This window comes from Jaculus jaculus, chromosome 1, assembly GCF_020740685.1.
Source record: "Jaculus jaculus isolate mJacJac1 chromosome 1, mJacJac1.mat.Y.cur, whole genome shotgun sequence".
Lineage (NCBI taxonomy): Eukaryota > Metazoa > Chordata > Mammalia > Rodentia > Dipodidae > Jaculus > Jaculus jaculus.
The window spans coordinates 131,034,733-131,056,266 of NC_059102.1; the positions used below are offsets into that span (position 1 = coordinate 131,034,733).

At 39.4% G+C, this 21,534-nt stretch overlaps 1 protein-coding gene across 1 annotated transcript; it reads right to left on the minus strand.

Annotated features, from left to right (window-relative positions):
• Window positions 1-11,576: 11,576 nt before the first annotated feature.
• Window positions 11,577-12,598, minus strand: LOC101610159 (olfactory receptor 1L4). The gene has a single exon (XM_004662777.3). It carries the CDS (start codon window positions 12,510-12,512, stop codon window positions 11,577-11,579), a length of 936 nt encoding a protein of 311 aa, XP_004662834.2. The 5' UTR covers window positions 12,513-12,598.
• Window positions 12,599-21,534: the final 8,936 nt, after the last annotated feature.

A 21,534-nucleotide genomic window follows, 5' to 3' on the forward strand; every position in this document is an offset into this window, starting at 1 on the left:
AAAGCCAGTTAAAAGATATGAGGGCAAGTGAAAAAAAGAGGACCTCAAAAATCAGCTGGTGACACTAAATGAAGACAAAGAAATGCAAAGGTGAATTCCAAGAAGCATCAAGAAAATCAGAAAATGATATGAAAAGGGAGCTTGACAGAGGGATGGAAATCATACATAGAAAAGTAGTAGAAAATGAAAACCTAATTGAACAAGTCCAAAACTCTCTAGAAGCTCTCAAGAATAGAGTCAGCCATGTGGAGGATAGAAACACTGATCTGGAAGACAAGACAGAAGAAACAGTTAGAGAGTTCAAAAAGTTCAGTAAGTTCAAAAGTTCCTGTGAACAGAACATGAGGGGATTGTGGGATACACTTAAATGTACAATTATTAGGGTCATTGGAATACCAGAAGAAAAAATTCAGACCAAAGGCATGGAGAACTTATTTAACAAAATAATCGAAGAAAATTTCCCCAGTCTCTTAAAAGAAAGGCCCATCAAAATAAAAGAAGCCAACAGAACTACAAACAGACTGGACCAAAGGAGAAACTCTCCAAGACATATTGTCATTAAGACTCTAAACATTGACACCAAAGAAAAAAATCCCAAAAGCAGCTAGGGAAAAATATCACACCCATCAGAATTACTCCAGACTTCTCAATGGAAACCCTGAAAGTCAGAAGGGAAAGAAACACTGTAAAGTCTAAGAACCTATGGTTTCCAACCCAAACTACTCTACCCAGCAAAAGTACCCCTCATAAGAGATGGTGAAAGAAAAACTTTCCATGACAAAACTCAGCTTTACAATTACATGAACACAAAACCAAGCCTACAGAGAGTATTTCAGAAAATTCTCCACAGAGAAGAAACAAATAATCAACCTCAAATGCCTACAAGAAGCAGATCACAATAACCAAACTCAGAGTAGGCACAAAAAACTCCAAAATCTATGAAACCACCAAACCACATACACCATCACAATATGGCAGGGATCAAATCAAATGTCACAGTCATTACCCTAAATATCAATGGCCTTAATTCACCCATAAAGAGACACAAGCTAACAGGATGGATCAAAAAATTAGACCCCTCAATCTATTGTCTTCAAGAAACCCACCTCACCACTAAAGACAGACACCTCCTCAGGGTGAAAGGGTGGAAAACAATATTTCAAGCAAACGGGAATAAGAAACAAGCAGGTGCAGCTATATTAATATCAGATAAAATAGACTTCAAACCAAAAATAATCAAAAAAGACAAAGAAGGCCACTTCCTTCTTATCAAGGGAACTATCTAACAAGAGGATATTACAATCATAAATCTGTATGCACCAAGCACAGGGGCACCACAGTTCATAAACCAAAACCTACTTGACAATAAAACAGAAATAAGCACCAATACCATCATAGTTGGAGACTTCAATACACCATTATCAGTAATAGACAGATCATCCAAACAGAAACTCAACAGGCAAGTAAGAGAGCTCAACAAAACCATACATCACTTAGGCCTAATGGACACCTACAGAACTTTCCATCCCAAATCCACAGACTACACATTCTTCTCAGCAGCCCATGGAACATTCTCTAAAATAGATCATATACAGGGTCACAAAGCCTGCCTCCACATATTTAGGCAGATTGACATAATTCCTTGCATGATATCAGATCACAATGTTATATTGCTAGAAATTAACAACAACAGACCCATCAAGAATCCCAATGGGGGCTGGAGAGATGGCTTAGTGGTTAACCGCTTGCCTGTGAAGCCAAAGGACCCCGGTTCGAGGCTCGGTTCCCCAGGTCCCACGTTAGCCAGATGCACAAGGGGGCGCACGCGTCGAGTTTGTTTGCAGAGGCTGGAAGCCCTGGCACGCCCATTCTCTCTCTCTCCCTCTATCTGTCTTTCTCTTTGTGTCTGTTGCTCTCAAATAAAAAAAATAAATAAAAAATAAAAAAAAAAAAGAATCCCAATGGCATCTGGAAACTGAACAGCATACCTTTAAACAATAAATGGATAGTGGATGAAATAAAAAATGAAATTGCAAAATTTCTAGAATTGAATGATGATGATAACACATCGTACCAAAACTTATGGGACACAATGAAGGCGGTCCTCAGGGGAAAATTCATAGCACTCAATGCCTTTGTAATAAAAGACAGAGAGATTCCAAATCAATAACCTAACTGTCCACCTAAAGGCACTGGAAAAGCAAGAAAAATCCAACCCAAATAGCTCCAGAAGGAAAGAAATAAAATCAGAGCAGAAATTAATGAATTGGAAACTAAGAAAATAATTAAGACAATTGACAAAACAAAGAGCTGGTTCTTTTAAAAATAAACAAGATTGACAAACCCCTAGCCAATTTGATCAAGCAAAAAAAAAAAAAAAAAAAAAAAAAAAAAAAGAGAGATGCTTCAAATTAACAAAATTCAAAATGAAAAAGGAGAGATCACAACAGACATAAGTGAAATTGGGAGAATCATCAGGACTTATTTCAAAAACCTTTACTCCACAAAACTGGATAATGTAGAGGAGATGGACAAATTCCTGGACACATACCATCTATCAAAGCTAAACTCAGAGCAGATTAATCTCCTAAATGAACCTATCACACTCATTGAGATTGAAAAAGTAATAAAAAACCTACCCCCAAAAAAGAGTCCAGGACCAGATGGCTTCTCAGCTGAATTCTATCAAACCTTCATGGAAGAACTAAACACAAAAACCACATGATCATTTCGATAGATGCCGAAAAGGCCTTTGACAAGATGCAACATCACTTCATGATCAAAACATTGGAGAGAATTGGCATGGTTGGTTCATATCTTAACATAATAAAGGCAATATATAAAGCTCCTAAGGCCCAGATAATACTTAATGGAGAGAGACTGAAGGAATTCTCATTAAGATCAGTAACAAGACAGGGTTGTCCACTCCCACCTCTGCTCTTCAATATAGTACTGGAAGTCCTAGCTCAAGCAATTAGACAGGAGAAGGAAATAAAAGTGATACAATTTGGAAAGGAAGAAGTTCAGTTAGCTCTATTCACTGTTGACATGAGTGCATATGTAAGAGACCCGAGAGACTCCATCCCAAAACTCCTGAAGGTGATTAACTCCGATAGCAAAGTAGCAGGATACAAAATCAATGCACAAAAATCAGTAGCCTTCCTATATGCAAATGACAAAGATACAAAGAAAGAAATAAGGGACATGATCCCATTTTCAATAGAAACAAAAATAAAATAAAATAAGCCGGGTGTGGTGGCGCACGCCTTTAATCCCAGCACTCGGGAGGCAGAGATAGGAGGATCGCCATGAGTTCGAGGCCACCCTGAGACTACAGAGTTAATTCCAGGTCAGCCTGGACCAGAGTGAGATCCTACCTCAAAAAAAAACAAAACAAAAAAAAATATATATAAAAGAAATAAATAAAATACCTTGGAATAATGTTAACCAAGGAAGTGAAAGATCTATCCAATGAATACATGAAAACACTCAAAAAAGAAATTGCGGAGGACTTGAGAAAGTAGAAAGAACTCCCATGCTCCTGGATAGACAGAATTAACATTGTGAAGGTGGAAATCCTCAGGCAATAGACAGATTTAATGCAATTCCAATTAAAATCCCAACAGTGTTCTTCACAGATAGAAAAAATGATCTCAAATTTTATATGGAAAGACAGAAGGCCTTGCATATCCAAACATATTCTGAGCAAAAGAAATACCTCTGGAGGCATCACCATACTTGATCTAAAGGTATATTACAAGGTCATAGTAATAAAAACAGCATGGTACTGGCATAAAAACAGGAGTATAGACCAGTGGAATAGACTGGAGGACCTGGACTTTGGGTCAAGCAACTATAGCTACTTGATATTTGACAAAGGCCCTAACAATAGAGGCTGGAAAAAAGACAGCATCTTCAACAAATGGTGCTGGAAAAACTGCATAACCATATGCAGGAAACTGAAACTTGATCCACACATTTTGCCATGTACTACACTCAAGTCCAAATGGATCAAAGACCTCAATATAAGACCAGAAACTGGACTACTATTGGAAGAAAATATAGGAAGTACTTTCCATGATATAGGAATGGAAAAAGACTTCCTGAACAAAACCCCAGTAGCTCACAATCTTAAATAGTCACTCAACCAATGGGATCACATGAAGCTGAAGAGTTTATTTACAGACAAGCATACAATAAGCAAAGCCAATAGATTACCCACAGAATGGGAAAAAAATATTTGCTGGTTATCCAACTGACAGAGGCCTAATCTCTAGAATCTACAAAGAACTCAAAAACCTAAACAATAAAAAGTCAAACACCCCACTCACAAAATAGGGCAAAGAGCTGAACAGGCAGTTTACAGAGGAAGAAATACAAATGGCAAACACACACTTAAGAAAATGTTCATCATTCCTAATCATCAGGGAAATGCAACTTAAAACAACAATGAGATTCCACCTTACCCCAGTAAGGATAGAAAACATCAAAAAATCAAATGAAAATAAATGCTGGAGAGGATGTGGAGAAGTAGGAACACTCATCCACTGTTGGTGGGAATGTAAGATGGTGCACCACTTTGGAAAGCAATCTGCAGACTCCTGAAAAAGCTGACTATAGAGATACCAACAGACCCAGTTATTCCCTTACTGGGCATCTACCCTAAAACTTTCAAACCACACGCCAGAGAGATTTGCTCAACCATGTTTGTAGTGGCTCAATTCATAATAGCTAAGAGCTGGAATCAATCCAGATGTCCACCACTAGAAGAATGGATAACTAAGATGTGGTATATCTACACAATGGAATTCTATACAGTAGTAAGAAAAAATGACGCAATGAAATTTGAGGAAAAATGGTTGAACCTGGAACAGATCATTCTCAGTGAACTTACCCAATCACAGAAAAAAAATCGCCACACAGTCTCACTCATCTACAGCACCTAACCTGAATCTATCCAAGATGCCTTACATACCCAGCAAGCTTCTTGTGGACTAGACAATAGGATGTGTGGGGAGGGAGAGGAGGGGGTAGGAAGCACAAATCTAGACACAAATGGCAATGGTACCATAAAATTCTACTTCCTAAAAGGCAGACCAAATGGCTGATACTTCACCAGGCCCTTAGAGGGAACACCTGACCCACAAGACACAGCAGAGGGTATGATGAAGACTGACCTTAATCTTCTACAGCCTCTCTCTCTCTCTCTCTCTCTTCTTTCTATCTCTTTTATATTCGTTATCTTTTTCTTCCTTTTCTTAGTGGGCATTGACCTTTAACTCCCAGTACCAGCATGTGGCTATCATCCACAATGAGCTTTTGATCAGAGAGACCTACAAGGTTTCCTAAAAGAAAGATAGATTTCTGTCAGAGTACTTGATGACCCACCAAAGGTTAGTAGTAAGACCCTACTGCTGAAGACACCTTATGCAGTTGACACATAAAATGGAATGGCATGGCTGGAAGCTGGAAGAGAGTCAGTCCCCAGACAGTCAGGGCCTCTTGTGCCAGAAGGTGCTACATGGGCGACTGGGGGAAAATGACCAATATCTGTCCAAGCAACTAATGGTCTCACCCACTTAGCAGCAAATAACCTGTCGTGATGCTCACACAAGTGCAATAGTGGCACACAGCCATGGTGGGAAACCAACTACTCTTGATTTGGCTAGCTGATCCCCTCAGTGGTACAGGACCCATAGCTGGAGCTGGAAAACAAGTCAGAACCATAGCCAAACATAAGCCAGCTCTCCACTATCAAGCAACCACCAATCGTGGGCTACAAGAGGGCCTATACCTATTAAATTCCCTATAAACGTAAGGGTTATCTCATCTGTCTGGTGCTAACTCCCTCTCCATTGGAGAATGCATTTCTCCTTTTCAGATAGATGTAGATCCTAAGGAGAGAGCCACCCCATCATATCTCAAAAGGGCTCTGGCTGAAACTAAGAACAATTGGTGAAACAAGCAAGGGTGCTGTTTTCTTGGTGAACTGGGTACCAGCACAAGGGTGCAGGAGATCAACACAGAGAAAAATCAACTCCTACCAAATCAGAGATCCAGAGACCCAGAGGCCCCCAACACCTCACCACTGAAGCAGACCAAAAATGAACCCAATGTGGCTCAGGGAAATTTTGCAGAAGAGGGGGTGGAAAGAATGTCAGAGCCACATGTTGGGTCATGATATGCAGACATTTATCCTACTCATAACTGTGGGCTAACTCCAGAATGCATGACCCATATTACTTCAACAAGGAGGGCCAAGGGGTGGGGGTAGGTTATGGATGAACCTAATAATGGTATCAAATTGACTGTATTTGCTGAGTAAAAACTTATTAATAAAAAAAAATTAATTTAAAAAATTGAGGCAATAGGGAATAATTTTGGACCCTTTCACACACTCCCACTACCAAGCACAGGGTTAAGAATAGACTTCCGAGATGAAGAGAGAACCCATGAAGAACCTTAAACAGGGCTTTTATTGTTGATTATGTATTTTTATGATTAAATTACAGTTTCTACCCATTGAAAAAAAAAAAAACAAACAAACACAAAAAGCGGAGCATGTGTCTGGAGTTGGTTTTCAGTGGCTGGAGGCCCTTGCACCCATTCTCTCTCTTCCAGGCATGATGGTGCATGCCTTCAATCACAGCACTTGAGAGGCAGAGGTAGGTGGCTCACAAAGAACAAAAAACTTTTGTATTTGATAAATAGTAGAATTTCAGGTTATAAAATTAATATATGAAAATCAGATATGGTGGCACTAGGGTACTCATTAGAGTAAATGTAGTTTGTAGATTTAGAGCTAAGGATAGCAATATTTTAGTGGTAAAATATGGAGGGAAGAGAAAAGAAGAAGTGAAGTAAGAATCAGTAGGTATATGTATATGTACATGTATATAGATATAGGTATATATGCTATGTACCAACAATAAACTTGCTGAAAAAGAAATTTGGGAAAATATCCCATTCACAACAGTACCAAAAAATAAAATATCTAGGAATAAACCTCACCAAGGAAGTGAAAGAACTGTACAATGAAACATTTAAAACAATGATACAAGAAATTGAAGAGGACACCAGAAGATGGAAAGAACTTCTATGTTCATAGATTAGCAGACTCGATATTGTGAAATCTACAGATTCAATGTAGCCTCTATGAAAATTCCAATGGAAATGTTCACATAAATGTCAAAAACAATCCAAAAATTCATACGGGAAGTATAAAAGTCCATGAATAGCCAAACAAATCATAAGCAGAAAGAACATGGCTGGAGGTATCACTGTGCCTGGCCTCCAATTTTACTATAGTGACTAAGGCGGCATGGTACTGGCACAAAACCAGACATGCACACCCATGAAATAGAATAGAGGACCCAGACATAAACCCACACAGATAAAGCCAGCACGTTTTTTAACATACATGCCAAAAATAAAAATTAAGAAAAAATAGCTTCTGCAACAAATGGCACGGAAGTCTTAAGTTAGATTAATTTCTATATAAATTTCAAATTTTATCAAGGATCCTAATATAAGACCTAAAACTTTGAAATTACCAGAGGAAAAGCATAGGAAAAACACTTCAAGATATAGGAAGATGTGAGATTTTTCTGAAAAGGACTAATAGCACAGGCAACGCCCCCTATGAGAATGAGATTACATTAAATTAAAAAGAAAAGCTTCTTGCATACCAAAGGAAATTAGCTTATAGAATGGGAGGAAATCTTTACCACCTGTACTTCAGACAGTGTGTCAGTATCTAAATAACGTAAAGAACTGCAAAAATTTAACCACCAAAAACCCAAACTTCTAATGAGTAAGTGGGCTAATGAGCTGAGTAGACAGTTCTCATAAGAAGAAATATGAGTGCCCACTGAATAGTTTCTAGAAAGTGTCCTTAACCATCATACAAATTAAAACTAGTTTGAGATTCCATCTTTTCTCAATCACAATGACTATCAACAAGAAAACAAATGACAGCTGGGCATGATGGTGCACGCCTTTAATCCCAGCACTTGGGAGGCAGAGGTAGGAGGATCACCGTGAGTTCAAGGCCGCCCTGAGACTCCATAGTGAATTCCAGGTCAGCCTGGACCAGAGTGAGACCCTACCTTGAAAAAAAACAAGAAAACAAATGACAACAAATGCTGATAAGGATGTGTGCAAAGAGAAACCTTTACTGGTGGGAATGTAAACTTGTACAGCCACGATGAAAATCAGTAAAGAGATTTCCAATGGCACAAAATATCGAAAAGTAGAACTGCTGTGAAATTCAGCTATATCATTTCTGAGTATACACCCAAAAGACTATAAGTCAACATACTACAGAGATACTTTTACATCCATGTTTATTGCTACACTACTCAACACTGGAAGTCTACTTTTTGACAAGGTTTCCAGGTCTGAAGTCTCACACCAGTCGATTACAACTTTTTCTCTGGAGTTTTGGGGTCATGTACAGAGTTTCTGTGACTAAGGCTCTGAAAGTGTATGGAAGACCTACCTGCTGTGTTTACCTCTGTTTTTGGAGGTCTGTTTTTGGCTGTGACTGCCAGGAGACTGTGTCAAGTTCTGCAAAGCAGTTCCTGTGATCCTCTGTAGCTAACCCAGACAAAGGTAGGTGCATTGCCTTCTCTAGCTATTATCTCCAGGGCACATGTTGAGAATCTCAGCTTCAGGTTCTTGCAGAATATGCCTGCTTTTTTCTCCACAGCCTGCTTTGCCTTGGCTGTTTCTGAACATGAACATGAGTCCTTAGACTTTGAGGCCAAGTACTTTAACAGCTGAGCCATCTCTCCAGCCCTACTTTTGTTCTTTCTCTAACAATTCTTTATTTATTTGAGCAAGTAAGAGAGAGAGAGCAAGAGAGAGCCAGTGAGAGGGAGAGAGAAAGAATATGGGCATACCAGGGCCTCCTTCCACTGCAAATGAACTTGACACATACACTACTTTGGGCATCTGGCTTTATGTGGTACTGGGGAGTTGAACCCTGGCCACCAGGCTTTGCAAGAAGGCACCTTTAGCCACTAAACCATTAAACCATCTCTCCAACCCCTACTTTTGTTCTTGTATCTGGATATATTCATGTTTCCAAGACATTTCCTTCCTCTTACTTATTAGTAACTTTCCAGGTTAACTTCTGATCTTTCTTGTTGATATAGCAAAAATCTTCAGAAAGTTTTCAGATACTACTTTCCAACTGCAGCCGACTCCTACTCAAGGCTAACAGATTGCCTTATAGGTTTGGCCTTTCTAGAAACAATACTCTAGTTCTGAGTTAGAGGTTTAGAATTTACTTGAAGGCAAGACTGGGAACTCTTTCATTTCAATATGTACACTTGTGGTTACTTATTACATAGAATGAACTTCTTAAGAATATTTATAGGGTGTCTCATGGATTCTTTGTGAAGTTATATATTTATTGAGAAAAAGAAGCTTGGGGCTAATAATGTAATAGAGTTAGAAAAAATGTAAGTTGCTGTTCTCAAGGCCAGAGGCTTACTTAACTTTGTAAGTTAATGGATGATGGGGTTTAATATTTAGTATATTCCAGGACTTATTCATGTTATAAAGTATCTTATTATACTGAGTTGAGCATGAGAAAGCTAGAACACATATAGATTAACTGGAAATGGTACATATCATCAAAGAAAGCAAATGATAGGCATGAGTTAGTAGTGAGGATAAGTGTACCTGTACAAATATGAAAAGGAATGCAAGTTGCATTTTGTACTTCACTTTCTGGTTATTCCCTGATTATTGGAGGAGCTCTACTACGAGAAATGGCAGGAACCTTGAGGTTACGTCTATTTCTTAGCTCTTCCTTTGTTCATTCAACACCATATACCTCTTGCTATATCTTTCAGGACAAGAGTCTTGTGTTCAACTTCACATGCTTCCATCAACAAGCTCGTGCCCCAGAAAAACTGGTAATTGTGAGAATTTGTTGAAGTGTGAGCATGCATGTGTGTATGTGTGTGTGAGAGAGAATATTTGTATGTTCTGATGGTACAGTAATCCTTAATACTGTTCACCAAATACTTCAGGGTTTCTGTCTGTAGGTACATGGTTGGGTTACATACTTTTGTTAGCATGGAACATGAGATTAGATGTGGACAATTAGTTCTGGTCAGAAGTGGCATAGTTCACATCTGGACAAGAGTATTTACTGGGCATTGTGAAGTGTTCATGAGTTTTTCTTAGCTTGTGGCAGAATGATGATTAACGGTTACCATGCTGGCTGCTCCATAGTCCTGGGACCCACTTGAGTGTTCAAAATGAGTGATGCTTCTACACTCTTGTGTGACAGCCAAGTGTACATGAAAAGTAAAGTGATGATTTATGGTCCTAAGATTTTGAGATTTCTTTTTCCATAACACAATTTAGCTTTTCCTGAAAGACATACATTGTTTTTTTCCCAGAATTTATGAATAGTCTTAGTGAGGATACTGAATTGAGGAGAAAGGGAAGGATTAGGAGGGAAGGAAGAAAGAATTGGGGAATCTCAAATTCATAGCATCATGACATTTGGGTACTGGTAGATGAAATAAACATTTAAAATATTTTTATTTCTTTACATGTGTGCATGCACATATGTGTATTAGTGTACCAGAAATTCTTGTTGCTGCAAATTAATGCCAGATGCTTACTCTACTTTTTGCATCTGGCTTTACATGGGTACTGGGAAATTGAACCTTGGCCTGCAGGCTTTACAAACACATGACTTTAATCATTTAGCCATATCCTCAGCCCAGAAATAAACCTTTTAAAAACAGTTTTCTTATTTTTCCAGCCTTATTTTCCTTACTCCCAAATTGAATAAGCCTCACAGGGTTTCTCTTCTGTTCCCTTAAACATATTCCATTGTTTTGTGACTCTTCATTTTAGGGTATTTTTTTAATGTTTTCATGTGTTTTTTTTTTAATGTTTGTGATGCTCTGCCCATTCCCTCATCTTTTTTTGTTTGCTTTTCAACTTTTTACTTTGTGTGCATGTGTTTGCATGCATGCATAATCATACTTCCATGTTTGCAAATGAATTCCTGTCTAGCTTCATGTGCGTATCTGAGGCTGTCAGGCTTTGCAAACAAGCACCTCTAGCCACTGAGCCATTTTCCCAGCCCCTCCCTTATCTTTTATATCTTTGTTGATTGACATGTCTCACTTTTAGGATGATCTTAGTTCCTTTCTCTGAAAAGTCTTTTCCAACTTTACAAAATCTGTACATATTCTTTATCTGAAAAGTAATAATAATTTTATTTGTTGACTGTCAAAAATTTGTTAGGCTTATTGAAGTGTCATTTGTGCAAATTATTTATTCTATCATAGGGATATCAATCTATTGATGGCAAAACATGGTTTCTGAAAAACTTGATGCCCAGCAATCTTTAGCCTTAGACTAAATATGTCTTTTGCTAAGTCTGTTGATAGAAAACAAATGTTTTGTTCCCAGGCCAATGCTTTTTTTGGTATCCAAAATATCCTTCATAACCTTTTGGAGTGCTTATTGTAAAAAAGTATAGAAAGGCCTGACAATGTCTTAGATTATGCTCAGGTTATAATATTTTATCACTTTTCTTTTTAAGAGTACATTTTGTTCCTTAACTTACTCAAACCTCTCTTCATATCTTTGTTCCTCAAGCTATAAATGAAAGGATTCATCATGGGAGTCACTACAGTGTACATAACTGTGGCTACCCGGTCCTTCACCACTGAGTACATGGACAGGGGCCTAAAATAGACATAGATAACACTCCCATAGAATAGGCCCACTACAGTGAGGTGGGAGCCACAGGTAGAGAAAGCTTTCCACTTTCCAGCTGCAGAGGGGATTCTGAGCACAGCGACGATGATTCTCAGGTAGGAGAAGAGGATACACAGGAAGGGGGTGACAATGACGGCCAGGGTCTCAGTCATGACCACAATTTGGCTGGATGACGTGTCAGAGCAGGACAGCTTCAGCACAGGCTGGGTGTCACAGAAAAAGTGCTTAATGACATGGGAGGCACAGAAGGAGAGGCGGGACATGAGCAGGACACGGAACAGGGAGTGCAGGTGGGAGATGGTGCAGGAGCCCAAGAGCATGAGGAGGCAACGCCGTGGGCTCATGACCACATCATAGCGGAAGGGATTGCAGATGGCCACAAGCCGGTCGATGGCCATGGAGGCCAGCAGGTAGCTGTCAGTGTTTCCTAAGGCCATGAAGAAATACATCTGGACCAGGCAGCCCACATAGGAGATGGCTTTTGTTGTTGATAGAAAATTCACTAGCATCTTGGGCACAATGACTGTTGTGAAGCAGATATCCATGAAAGACAAGTTGCTGAGGAAAAAGTACATGGGGGTGTGGAGCCTGGAGTCAGAGTGGATGGCCAGGATGATGAGGACATTCCCCACCACGGTGACCAGGTACATGATGAGGAAGATGGCAAAGAGGGGTCTCTGCATGTGTGGGTTTGAAGAGAGACCCAGGAGGATGAAGCCCGAGGTGGCACTGCTGTGGTTGCTTATCTCCATGTCTCTGGACAGGCTTTAGAGAAGCTTGGGGGAGATGTGAAGGGCAAATAGATCAAGACAACCTCTCCTCCAACTTTGAACCTATAAAAGAAATCACTACTATTTGCTAAAATTTTAAAGAATATTTACTAAGAAATGGCAGGGAAGCACACAGGGAGAATATTCAACAGGAGACAGTGAAAAAGCTCCAAGTCCACTCCTAAGGTATAAACTGGAAGTTTCTCATGAGTTCAGCACTTCTGTGTTATATCACTTATCTGAGTTCTTGTCTTTATTTCTACACATTTGTCTCAGGTGGTTTATTTACCATTTCCTAGGTTCTTCTCTGTCTCTCTCTCTTAAATTCCAGAGTAAGAAGTAGTTGGGTTTTATTTTGAATGAAGACTGTTTCATACAAGGGAGTTTCACGAATGAGATCCTTTTTCACAGGGTCTTCTTATCATTGTTGTGGAGGTGGTGGTAATAGTGAGAAAAGTAGCAAAATGAGAGCTGCTCCCTGAATACTGAAAGACACAGATGAGATTATCTTATATCTGTAGAACAAAAGTGTTTAATATTTATTAAAAGTTTTTTTGTTTGGATAACTTTAACTATAAAGTTTTGGTCTACAGGGGGCATTATTCAAAAGAGGACTACATATCAGTAGATACATAAAAAGAAGGTAGTATGGTTCTATATAATCAAGTCGTAATCTATATGCCTATATATAACATGTATATATATGAAATTGTCAAATAATAAAAGGGTATCTACAAATAATAGGTTTCAAAATTCAATCATAATTCTGTATGAAAATGTAAATTCTAGTTAAATATATACAATAAGAGTATCCCCAAATGAATACAATGTATGTTATTGAGATTAGGACTTTAAATAAACTTTTTATGAGTGTAAGACTACTATGAAGTCCTCATTCTAAACATTCATATAGTGTAATATAAATTTTAGTGTTTAAGGGGAAAATTCTCATTAATATTTAGGAAACAAGATGCCTGGATGGTGCCTGTTGACATTGTTATGTGACACTGCCCAGAGAGTAGATTATGTCAATAAAAAGGGGGAAAGTAAAGAAATGGAGGGCATAGATGATAGAAAAGATGAAGCTATTATGTTTACCTAGAAAATCCAAGATAACCTTTTTTTAGTTAATTAATTTATTTTTATTTATTTATTTGAGAGCAACAGACAGAGTGAGAAAGAGGCACAGAGAGAGACAGAGGGAGAATGGGAGCGCCAGGGCCTCCAGCCACTGCAAACGAACTCCAGATGTGTGTACCCCTTTGTGCATCTGGCTAACATGGGTCCTGGGGAGTTGAGCCTCAAACCAGGGTCCTTAGACTTCACAGGCAAGCACTTAACTGCTAAGCCATCTCTCCAGCCCCAAGATAACCTTTTGAAAACCTTTTATAACCATCAAAATTTCTTTCCATATTTGAGACAAATATAAAGACATTATCACACTTCATGAATTATAAAAATGTGATTTGGAAAAAAATTTCAATGGACAATGGCAACAAAGTCTAAGAATACTTCAAAAATAAACAGAAGAAATAAGAAATGAGTAAGCCTCTTGTGAAGAGAGTATAACTGAGCAGAAGATGAAGACCTGAACATATAGATATGCTGTATGTTTATGAAGAAAGGCTTAATATTGGGGACTGGGGCATTTGCCCGTGAAGCCTAAGGACCTGAGTTCAGTTCCCCAATTCCTGCAAATGAACTCCAGATGCATGGGCCACCCTGTGCATCTGGCTTACATGGGTTCTGGGGAGTCGAACCTAGGTCCTTAGCCTTCACAGAGAAGCACCTTAACCACTAAGCAATCTCTCCAGTTCTGATAAGGAGTTATTTCATAGCATCAGAGATAGGATAGAGCATTAAATTAATGCCATATGACAATTAATTGAATATTTGGAAAATAAGTCCAGCTTTCTATCTAACCTACACATAGAAGCAAACCCTAGAGTGACAAAAAAGGTCAAAGTTCCAAACTGTGAAACAAGCTTTAACCACAAACCAAAGGAGCATGCTCCTAGGTTTTCAAGATGGGAATATCAATCCAAGCAAGAAGTGAAATCTAGAAGGATGACAACATACTATACTCAAAAATGTAAAAATTATGGGCTGAGGAGGGCTGCATTCCATACAAGCATGAGGGCCTGAGATGGCCTGAGTCTGATTGAACATGGAAGCTGTGGGTTCAGTGAGAGACCCTGTCTCAAAGAAATGAAGCAGAAGAGGCTGAGAAAAGGATGCCTGTTGTTCCCTTCTGGTCACCACACAGGTGCATACAAGGACATGTATACCTGCATACAAAAACATGCAACTGCACCACATGTGCAAACAATGGACAATTATATTGAAAGGGTTCATAAGCAAAGCTACAATATACATCACTGGCTTACAGACAATATCTACAATAGTTACCAAAGAACATGCATGGCAAGATGTCTAACCTCATTGGTAAGCAGAAAATAGCATATTGAACTGAATTATAATTACTAGCAATCAGATGTTTTTATAATATTGAGAGGGAAGCATTCATTCAAATATAATTATAGTGATGGATTAAATCAGTACAGGCCTTGTCATAATCTGTATCAGAATTTAAAAACTGAATCTCTTTACCCAGTAATTCTATTTAAGACATCTATCCTTCAGAGATAGTCATATTTTGGTAGTGCAAAGATATATATGCATACTTTATTGTAGCATTGCCTGTAATATAAAACAAAGACAAACAAAAGGATCTAGAGGAAATAACTGAAATAGTCATAAAAAGTGAACTACTAAGAAATTTATTTAGTTATTCATGTATATAATGCACTTTCATCGTATTCACCTCTTACTACCTTTTCTTGCCCCTCCATATTCACTGAAACCCTTTTGCTTCTGAACTACACCTTCTTTTACCATGACGGGTTTTTTCCCCCTTTGGATCCACTGAGTTTAATTTAGGTTACTTTCATGGGAATGGGTGGTGGGTTAACAAGTTACCAGAGCAGGTAACTTATCAGTGGTAATACCTATTAAGCAATTTATAGTGGATGCTTCTTGCTCAATATGAGGCCATCTTTATAGAAATAAAATGGATAATGTCAACCAACATTTATGAGCCTGTAAATTTGAGACACTTAAGTAAGAGCACCTATATGTCTTTTATCATTTTATGTTTTCTAAATCTTAAGAGATAGACACCATTACTTGGGGTTGGACAGATGGCTCAGGGTTAAGAGCACTCCCTTGTGCAAGCATGTGGTCCAGAGGAGGCATGAGAGACCCCTGGAGTTGGATCCCCAGGCATAGCCACAAGTGCCTGTGACCTCAGGGGAGCAGAGATGAGAATCTGCTGGAGCTCCCTTAAAGGAGAAGCTCTGACATCAGTAAGAGACTAGGGTTCAACTAAGAAAGGGTAGAAGAATGATGGAGCATGACACTGCAGGCGAGGCCTGTACCTGCATAACACACACACACACACACACGTAATGAGAGAGAGAGAGAGAGAGAGAGAGAGAGAGAGAGAGAGAGAGAGAGAGAGAGAGAGAGATTGGCAAAATTAAAATTAAGAAACTTACAAGATCCTTCAGTCAGGCAGTCTGAGGGTCAGGTTAGAGCTATTCCTGGCTGAGCTAGGTCATCACTATTATTGTAGCACTGGTGATATTTTCTTAAGTGACAACAGCAAGTACACACTATGCACACACTCCTGGTATGTGTTCCCTGGGACTCTTCTCTTCCTTTTACCTTGTCTTTCATCCTCACTCCTGGGCAGTTTCCTTTGGAAATGGGCTATTTGATTGCTTTCAAACCTGAAGCAGAAATTCTCCATGTGGTATTTCTTAGGGGCAGTAGCCTGGCCATCTTCCTCTTTATCTGGGTATAACAGTGTATATTTTCCCATGTGCCAGGAAAACAATGGCATTTCTATATAGATGTTAGTGTGTACAGATATACAGGCATTTGCGCATGTGTCCATGTTTGTGTGTGTATATGCCATTTCTACCTTGCTACCTGGAGATTCACCAGCAGTCAAGTAAGACTTTGCCAAACCTCTCCACAAGTGGTATTATTGCTCACACAGGAACCTAGGGAAATTTCATTTTACTGTTGGGTTTTTATCATCAGTATGTGGTTGGGAAGGACCAGGAATAACCAAGAGTGTTTCCAAGCCTTTTAATTCTATTAGCCCATCTTAATGTATTTATTATCTTTGTCACATAGACAAGGAACTCAGATTATCTCTCTATTGTCTGAGCCTTCCCCAGTGGAATTTTTAGTTTTTGGCCATTTGTAATCTCAGGTTGTTTTTGCTTTCCTGGCATAGCCATCACTCCTTCAAAGTCCTTCTCTTAGCTATTTATACATGAAATGAAAGAGAATAAGTTGGTAGTCCATAATAAATGAAATTCACCTAAACCTTACAGGACAGCTACTATGCTATCAATAGTTTTATTTGATCATCACAACAACACTGTGATGTTAGTATCATTATTCCCCCCTCCTTTTACAAATAAGAGTGAAGTTCAAAGAGTCACAGAGCAGGCTGGGGGTGCACCAGCAAGCAAACATGAGTAGTTTTGGCTTCAAGTTCTGTATTTCAGACTATTCTATTCATCTTGCCTGCATGACATGCAAATGTAGAAAACTAAGCTAGTGTTCCTCTGTGAGCAAGTAGATTCCCTTTCACTGTTGACTTCTTCGAGGCTGGCCCACTTCTTGTAGCGGTGTTCTTTCCTTTATCCTGAATCTACTATAACTTTAGGTTTTGAAATCTCAGTTGTCTGTATTCCTCCCTTCCTCCCTTTCTTCCTTCTTTCCTTCTTTCCTTCTTTCCTTCTTTCCTTCTTTCCTTCTTTCCTTCCTTCCTTCCTTCCTTCCTTCCTTCCTTCCTTCCTTCCTTCCTTCCTTCCTTCCTTCCTTCCTTCCTTTCTTTCCTTTTTGTTTTTACAAGGTAGAGTGTCACTCTGTCCCAGGCTGACATGGAATTCACTATGTAGTTTCAGGGTAGACTCTAACTTACAGTGATCCTCCTACCTCTGCCTCCCAAGTACTGGTATTAAAGGTGTGTGCCACTACACCCAACTTGTATCCATACTTTTCTTACCGTCAGTTTTAAAACAAACAGATCTGCAGTGGTGGGTGCAGGAACTCCTTGACAAGATATAATCTACTTAGGGACTATGCAGGTTCCTCCTCTTCAATTTTGAAATATCTCATTTCTCCCTTATTTTTCTAAAGACAGTATTGTACTCTAGCCCAAGATGACCTGGAGCTCATTCTGCAGTCCACATGGTCTCAAACTCACAAAACTGTCTTACCTCAACCTCTCAAGTGCTGGAGTTATAGACATGAGGCACCACTCTCAGCTCCTCTGCCTAGAATTTACTCCTATGTCAGATTAGAGCTATATCTCTTGGTTTCAGGGTCAGTGGTATCTTAGTCTAATTTTTATTTCCTACACATTTTAAGTTGGCAACATTACAAAGTAGCTTTAAGCCATTAGATTCCTCCTTAACCTACCTACCTGTGGAGATAACAGGAGGCAATCAAGTTCTTGACCAAGCTTCTGGTCCCACCATGTGGCTAAGATCAAGTTCTGAATTTCTGAAGAAGGAGATTTGAAGTTCTGATCTCTCTTCAGAAATGTGCTGACTCTATCCACAGTGGGAGTTGTGATAGGAAGGGAGACCCTGGGGCTAGTCCTTTCTGCGTGCTCGAGTCCTGAGAGGATTGGCCATGAATTTGTGTTCCCAGGAGGCAAAAATCATTTCAGTGCCCTCTTTGAGCACTGTGGGGAGTCTGAGCGCTAGAGGCATTGCCTGTAATACCTGGGAAAGGAACTATAAACAGTGACGGGGTGGAGTGTGCTCATGCACGCATGAATGCTTAGTGTACATGGGCGAGTTCACTTGTGCTGCTTGAGTTTAGGCTTACATGTGTTTCCCTGGGGGGAGACTTTCTGGCTTCTACAGCTTCAGGTTTGTGCCTGCAGGTATAGTGTTTTAGGGACATGTCTGAAGGTAGGGACCTGCAAGGGAAGATGGTGGCATTCTAATGCCAGTTGCATGTCTTACAAGCTCTATAGGCTTTGCCATATTAGCTCTTTGGAGCCTCCATTATGTTTTCTTATCTACCTTAAAAAAATTTTTTTGAGGTAGGGCCTCACTCTAGCCCAGGCTGCCCTAGAATTCACTGTGTTGTGTCAGGCTGGCTTCAAACTCACAGCGATTCTCCTACATCTGCCTCCTCAGTGCTGGGATTAAAGGTGTGCATCACCATGCCTGACTCTTATCACCCTTTCTAAAATGCATTATTACTTCAATTTCTTAAGCCAGATGGCTTGTAATTGATTCTCAGTTACCATAGTTACTAAGTGAGTGACTTTACACAAGCTATTGAGCCTCATGTGTACATATTGTCCTCATTTATGAACAGCACACCAATCATAACTTTTAGATACATCTGATCTTATTTTTTCCTTTCAAGAATATGACTATTTTGAGAAAAGTTTAAGATTCATGGAAAATATATAGATTTACCATATAGCATGTGTGCTGGAGGTATAATGGTGAGCATAGATACATTCCTTTTACCATATACCTCTTGCTTCCACATGTTGAACCTCTCCCATGTCAACATCCTTCCAGAGTGTTCATACAGTATTATCAACATAGACCATAGTTTACACTGAACTTTATTCTTGGTGGTGTGAATTCTATAGCTTTGTATGATGACATGTATGCACCATTACAGTACCATACAGAACAGCTTTACTGCTTTAAAATTCTATGTGTGTTCATCTCTCCAAGCCAAAGATGCCCCCTAGTTTCTGGAACCTACTCATTTTCTAATTTCTCAACAGTTTTATCTTTTCCTAAGTGTCATGTAGTTGGAATCATACAGAGGAATCGGCTTTCTTTTTATTTTGTTCTTTGAAACAGAGCTTCACTCTAGCCCAGTCTGACCTGGAACTCACTTTGTCACCCAGGCTGGCCTTGAACTCATGGTAACCTTGTGCATCTGGCTTATATGGGTCCTGGAGAATCAAACCTCGGTCCTTAGGCTTTGCAGGCATGTGCCTTAACCACTAAGCCATCTCTTCAGCCCAAACTGGTTGTTTTCATATGCTCACAATGTTGTTGGCCATTTCCCTCAGAAGCTCATGTAGTGCATTACAGCACTATATGGGCTAATCATCTGGGAACTGGCTTCTTTCCAGATTCCATGTGGATCTCTCAGTGTTCTGTGTCTGCAGCATGTGGTGTCTCAGCAATAGGGTCTTACCTTTTACCTCAGGTGGGTAATCAAGTGCTATGACAGGAGCCTGTTTTGTTTTGGGGACCTGGTAGATCTCTCCTAACAACATCTCATGCCAGGTTTGTCTTCCTGTGCTTGTGTGAGTTCGCTTAGTATGATCTGTTCAAAGTCCACCCATTTTCCAACAAATTTCTTTATTTCGTTTTTCCTTACTGCTGAGTAGAATTCCATTGTGTATATCTTCATTATCCATTTGTCAGATGATGGGCATCTGGGTCAAGTCCAATTCTTAGCTATTTGGAATAGTCTTTTATTTTATTTTTTTAAGGTAGGGTCTCACTCTGACCCAAACTGACCTGGAATTAACTATGTATTCTCAGGGTGACCTCAAACTCATGGTGCTCCTCCAACCTCTGCTTCCTGAGTGCTGGGATTAAAGGCATGTGCCACCACACTAGGCTTAGTCTTTATTCTTTTTATTTTTTTTTCTTTGAGGTAGGGTATTACTCTAGCTCAGGCTGACCTGGAATTCACTATGTAGTCTTAGGGTGGCCTCAAACTCATGGCAATCCTCCTACCTCTGCTTCCCTAGTTCTGGGATTAAAGGCATGTACCACCACACCCAGCTTAAGTTTTTTATTCTTAATACTCTTTTCAGTTGACTTAAAAATCAAAATCTAAATAATATTCTCATTTCTGTCATTATATGAACTTAATCAACAGACTCACCTTAATATTTTTGTTATTGTCTTTTGTTACCCTATTAAATAGCACATATTGAAATTAGATGATAATGATGCCTATTCTGTGCATCTGCTCAGATAGCTGACTTGAAATAATATTCTCTAATTCATTGTTACCAAATAATATCTAATCAACAAGCATGTTTTGTTTTTAATAACCTCTTCCAGAACTTTATCTCTTACTATTTCTTTAGAAGTATTATCTGGGGCCTGTTTTATAGGTAAGTGTATGCTTTATGCCCATCATAAGCTCTTGAGTTCATGTCTGTTAAGTCATTTTGTTTGGCTGAAGTCTTTAAAAAATATTCATTTATTTTCAAGCAGAGAGATACAGACAGATGAGAGAGAGAGAGAGAGAGAGAGAGGGAGAGATTCTGAATAAGACACATGAATGCCTATTTTTTTTTTTTTTGATAATGACACATCCAGAAGTCAATGGTTATTACTAGAAAATTTTCAGTTCCAGAGATGGGTTACCTTCCATTGAATTGTTGGCCCAGGAGGTCCCTGTTGCCTCCAAAACATTACAGGCTATTGCCAAGGCCCTTGGTTTCCTGTGAGAAAGATATAGTAAGACCCTATTGCTGAAGACTCCATATGTCTGGGTGGCAAGGTCACTGAGAAATCAAGCTGGGGCTGAGCTGAAAATTCCCTCCTTGTATACCAGCTGACGGAAAGCTAGAAAAAGCTGCACTGCATGCAGCCCTATGGAAGACCGAAGTCATTAGCGGTGAAAACAGTGGACACTGGAAGCTTCAAGTTTGGCCAGACAGGCCAAATGACCAAACGGGTGCAATAGTGGCATGTCTGCTCTGGGGGGACCAGCTGTTCAGTAATTGGACTAGAGGCCCACTCTATGGGAGGGAATACATGCCTGGTACTGAAAACCTAATCAAAAGCCTATGGCAGGGGAGGTCATGTGCCTTAAGGGTATAAAGCCTGCTCTTATCTGGATAAATGCACATATTACTCTCACTAAACTGCCCTAAAAGCACTACACTTAATGTTTTTATTGATGTTAA

Bases quoted from the DNA above. Each gene is read 5' to 3' on its own strand.
- LOC101610159 (XM_004662777.3), bottom strand. From the start codon at position 12,512: ATGGAGATAAGCAACCACAGCAGTGCCACCTCGGGCTTCATCCTCCTG.